We start from the raw sequence: 5628 nt of genomic DNA, 5'->3' as shown, positions 1-5628 counted from the left end.
ATGACACAGGGAACATTGGATATAGTGCTACATGATGGAGTAATCTCTTTTCCTTTATTCTCCTTGCCTGTGCTATAAGAGGTAAATCCAGTTGTAGTTTGTTACCCACCTTTCACTTAAATACAAATGTTTCCTTAGTACCAAATGGTTGTTACTAGTTACAAACCATCACCTCACATGGAGTCTATGTTCTTTCTGTTTGTTTGTATATTCTGCCCCTTACTTTTTTCTCTAGCTGTGATCAATCTGCATTCGTCCTTATAAACTGTTTACATTTGCTTGCTTTCATAAGAACAGTCTCATGATTGTCACATTAGCTGCTATCCGTACTTGTGCTACACTGTCGAGTAGCAAGTAGTACTCAATTTATTTGTTTTAGTTTGATTGGGCATAGAATTTTAAAAAATAAGAAAATATCAAATTTTAAATTTATTATCTTAAAACTAAAAATGTTTGTAATGTACCAAAATACCCTTTAGTTTTATCATGTGTAAAGTTAGAGTTAAAAGAGTTACTAAATATAGAAAGAGATATTTTTTTTTTTGAAACATACTTAAAAGAGAAGCAAAACACATAAATTGAAACGGATGGAGTAATAATTAACAACTTTAAGATTTCTGACCCATATATATGTTGTTTTGTCTTCTCCTTGCCTATACATTAAACATAATTGAAAAATAGTTTAAAGAATGAATAATAAGAGACTATGCAAGATAATTGCCTATCTTCAGGGGTTCACGGATTAGTTATCCAGGATCTTTAATGCAGAAATTGTTACATGTGAATAATAATATAGGGATTATTATATGGTAGAATAATAGTACAAAAATTGTTGATGAATAGTAATAATTTAGGGTGTCACTATTTAAGTACATAAGCCATGTCTTTTGCGGTGTTGCAGAAATATGTCACAGATTGTCATTGTCCATTTGATCAAATTACTTTGTTGAAATGGAATAGAAGTAGAATGTTGGGAACGTCTTCAGATTCTGAATAGCTCCTAAGACCTCGGACTCACGGTCTGGTTGCATCTGAAGGAATTGGAAGGACATGCAGAAGAATAAGTCTTGACAAGAGGTATTAAGGATTGAACAACGTCCGTCATTAATGGACGATAATCTGCTTCTGTTTGCACACACATTGCTGCAATAGCTGCTACCTGCTTTACAAGCACATTAGCAGAAGAGAACAAAATCATTAGAATATGGTTTCATATGTAGTACTACACAACATACAATGTTAACTTCACCTGTATTAGATCCTTCTTGGTGTACTGGCCTTCTAAATTTGGATCTACCATTTCAACTACTTTTTCTCTGTTTGTCAATCTTGGAAGAGCCTAAAATAACAGAGGAAATGGATTTAAGCATTCTCTGATTTCTCACGCCAACTTTATGATAGTTTATTGGTAAAAACATACTTTCTTAGCAATAGTTTTAATTGTATGTTAATCTGAAAACTCATCAGAAGTGAATTTAGTAATAGTCGTACAAATGCTTAGGTAAGGGTCATTCGTTTTGGAAAGGACAAAAAAGATAAGAGTGTCGTACAAAATGGAACAAAGGGAGTAATATTATTTACTGACCCATGAGACAAGCACATGTTCTCCAGGAGGTCGCCTTGTATCGATTGGTACACGGCCTGTCAATAGCTCTAGAAGCACCACACCATAGCTGTATACATCTGATTTTGTTGTAAGTTTGCCTGTTGAAGCATACCTGTTTCAAGAATTGAGTTGGTTAATGGTCACAAGTTAGTCTTATGTCGAAAAACGTTAGCTGTAAGTTGGAACAACTAATCAGTCTTCAAACATTAGCTATACAGAGGACCACATATTGGATTTAGATTTTGGGAAAATACAGAAAGTGACAATGTGCTAAGATAGGAACTGAAGCCTCCCCATGTGCAAGATTGTGTTGTAATTTTCACATTCATTGAGCATGGTTTATGATAAGGGGAGATGTAATGGACAGATGATTGATGTACTATACTCACTCTGGGGCCAAATATCCTGTGGTCCCTAATACTCGCGTTGAGATTAGACCGTTAATTTTGTCTGAACCAATTTTTGCTAAACCAAAATCAGAGACCTTAGCTCTAAAATTTTGATCAAGTAAAACATTACTGCACTTGAAATCTCTGTGGATGACTGATGGGGTTGTGTCCTCATGCAGGTATTCCAAGGCTTTAGCACAATCAAGGGCTATTCTCAACCTAATTCCCCAGTTTAATGAATTCTTGGATTGTTTATGTGGAATGTGGAGATGTTGCCGCAGTGAACCATTGGGCATATAGTCAAAAATTAGGAGCCTGTGTTGTTGGTCTGCGCAGTAACCAAGAAGTTCAACCAAGTAAGGAGAGTGTAAGCGACTCATTAAATCCACCTGCCAAAAACACATAACAGAGTAATCAAAATTGAGGCACCATAAATAACAACTACTACTCAATCTCAAATGTCCTTGTTGTGACATTTAAGCCTGACTTGATCCAATATTATATAAAATAAAAACAAAATTTGAAGAGACATAAATTAGGAAACTAAAGTGGTAATCCTTTTTTTATAATCTACATATTCATTTTTGTAACTAATATACACTTAATAAAATTTCAACTTGTATTTTTTTCTACAGTATTGCAATCATATGAATCATTTACATGTGACAGACAGTGGCTCTGAGAAACATGGTTCTGATGGCTTGACATTCCTGAAATGCTTTAATTACACCGAAAGCTGCCAAAGTACCATCACATGTGTGTATGAGGGTGCATCTTATCCTAGGGCCTTTTTCTGTGCTCTTTTTGAGGGATAAAAGATTTAAAAATAAAGAAGGAATAAGTCAACACTTTTGGAATGAAAAACAAAAAGTGATCTTCAAAGACAACTTTGAATCTACACCATTTGTTTTAAGATATAGCACACGCTAAAGTCAACACCCCAGAAAAATCTACTCTCTCCAAATGATCTTGTTAATTAGTGGTTGCACCAAGAATGCTGATTATTAAGAATTCTTTGCAACCCCAAACCCACCCCACAAAGTACAATGAATAAATAAATAAATAAATAAAATACCAACAACAACAACAATTATAACAAACAAGCCCAGTATAATTTCAAAAGTGAGGTTTGAAAGAGTAATGTGTACGTAAACTTCTGTTTAATTTCGATAGACCCTCTACTAAAATAAAGATAAAAAGAAGAAGTAGTAACAATAAGCAATAAAGCGATAACCAAATAAATGAATACCAAACAAATAGAAAGAAACATGTACATTATTCTTTGAAAGAATGAAAGACAAAAACAGAAGAAAAGATTGCAATGGATGAAGAAAAGGGAAAGAAGAGGTAATAAATGAAGTCACAGACCTCTAATCTAAATGAACGTTCCCATTGTTTGCCTTCCCTCTGCAAAACTTTAATTGCAGCCACAGTCCCATCAGTGAGGATTCCTTTGTAGACCACACCATAACCTCCATTCCCAATGACATTTGCCTCACTAAATTTGTCTGTGGACATCTCCAGCTCTTTGTAAGTGAATACTTGAACTCCTCTCAATTTAGGTTGTGGCATTCGCCCTGAACTTCCTCCATGCAGACATCCACCCTTTACTTCTGTCAATCACATTGTCATATGGATTTCAATTATATACAAGATTTTGACACTGTTAGTATATACTAACAGGTTATTTGCCACTTTTACAACACTATCACTAATGCTTATCATAAAGATTTACTCGAAAATCATTGTTTGGTTCATGACATTGTCATGTACCCGAAAAAACAATTTTTTTGTGGGTGTGGGTGGGTGGAGGGGTATTCCATATTTGATCAATGCTCATAAATGCATTTGTATATGTTGTAACAACCGGTCCACTAGTAGTAATATTGTCCGCTTTGGGCTCCAAGCCTGCACGGCCTTAAAATGCGTTAGTAAGGCCTAAGGCATGTTTATTTATATACCCAGTATCTCTTACGTGTTTTATAGATGTGGGATTCGCCTAGGGCGTCACATTTGTACTTTGGGTTGATACTTAGATCTTGAAACATTTGGCAGTATGTAAATATGTGTACTTGAAGAAGTTAGTCATTTTCCAGCGTGTTAATATGCTCACTTGAAGATGTAGATGTTCTTAAATCCTCATTAATAAGAGGAAAAGGAGAAATAGAAAATTTTGAACTGAGAGTTCTTCTTCATTACCTGGACTGGAATGGATGTTAATGGTGCTATGAGCAATGAACATACAATTGCTGTTGTTGATAACACTTCTGCTTTTTGAACTAATCCTATTGTCTTTGGCAGATTTTATGCGCTTAAGCATTACAATGAGAAGAGATATTGCAATAAGCAAGATGATAATTATAATGGGAATTATTATCAAGAGAATAGATGTAGAAGGGAGAATGTCATTATGTTGGTGGATTTTATGACTTTGTGATTCCAAATGATGATGGCTATGGCTATGGTTACCCTTCCATCCAACTGGGCTTGTTGCAATTCCAGAGTTGTTATCTTCCATTATCACAGAAAGAAAGAACAAAGAAGAAACAAGAAAGAAAGAGAAAATGGAGGTTTTTTGGTGTAAGGAAAGAATTATGAGGCTGCAATATGAAAGAAAGGAATTTGGTATTGGATTTCTATATCATGATGTTGTCCTTAGAACCACATGATGAAGATGATTAATGCTGCAAATTTCCCTTCATAGGAGGTCATATTGCCCTACATATATAGCCACATGACTCAACACTCATAACATAATGGTTTTTCTGTACTTCATTCTGTCCCTTCCTTTGTTATTATATAGAGGTCTAGTCTTTGTCTTGCTTTCAGAGAAACACCTTTTTGGAACTTCTTTGCACTCTTTTTCAAGTCTTGGGGTTCTAATAATTTGCTGATTATCAACTTGCTGTCTGCCCATATTCTGTCATCTCCCTTGTACAGCTACTCGGGATGTGGTGGGAAGGTTTAGATGTTCATTCTTAATCAAATATATCGAATCCTAGAAATGGAGAACCTTTTGATAGGGAGAGGTAGTTAACCACTTTTAGTCGGAGACTGAGGCACACCCGAAAACTTCGACAAAAACTCCATGTATACTTGTAAATGTCTTCAAGAAATAGTTAAAATATTAGCACATCTTTATAAGCAATGACAAATTTGTATTGAATTTCATGATGCCCTTGCGACCGCCGAATCTTAGTAGGCCTATTTGGTGCGAGTCCTGATTAGTCTAGCCAGTGGTAATGACTTCCATCTACCAAATATCAAAGCAAAAAAATTGTTGAATAGATTGACATAAGTAATATTTTACCTATGGGATAGGGTGATGGATATCCTAAATTGCATGTTGACTTGGCAATACTTAAAAAAAAGTTATATCGCCATTATGATAAGCTATGGATCCGCAATTAGTGTTCATTTTAGGTCAAAATATGCCCTGGATTTCAGGGCAACCTTTTTAGGGATTCACAGGACCTATTTATTTTCATATTTTAGTGAATGGTTACAATTCAGCAACTTAACGTTTACTTGCCCAATCAAAGGGTCTGAATGATCGACTAATGTGGAGAATTTCATACCCATTTCTTAATCTTACAGAAAAATAGAGAGTGACACTTCTTCAATATGATACAT

General features: G+C 35.0%; 1 protein-coding gene across 1 annotated transcript; it reads right to left on the bottom strand.

Moving 5' to 3' along the window:
• Window positions 1-590: 590 nt before the first annotated feature.
• LOC104092208 (probable serine/threonine-protein kinase PBL7) lies at window positions 591-4692 on the bottom strand. The gene is made up of 6 exons (XM_009597746.4): window positions 4195-4692; window positions 3364-3608; window positions 1996-2384; window positions 1586-1718; window positions 1250-1339; window positions 591-1159 (listed from the first exon to the last, which is right to left on the bottom strand). Exons 1-6 carry the CDS (start codon window positions 4511-4513, stop codon window positions 1001-1003), a joined length of 1335 nt encoding a protein of 444 aa, XP_009596041.1. The 5' UTR covers window positions 4514-4692; the 3' UTR covers window positions 591-1000.
• Between the last annotated feature and the right edge of the window lie 936 nt (window positions 4693-5628).

This window comes from Nicotiana tomentosiformis, chromosome 1 (genome assembly GCF_000390325.3).
Source record: "Nicotiana tomentosiformis chromosome 1, ASM39032v3, whole genome shotgun sequence".
Lineage (NCBI taxonomy): Eukaryota > Viridiplantae > Streptophyta > Magnoliopsida > Solanales > Solanaceae > Nicotiana > Nicotiana tomentosiformis.
This window is presented reverse-complemented; position numbering and strand designations above follow the sequence as displayed.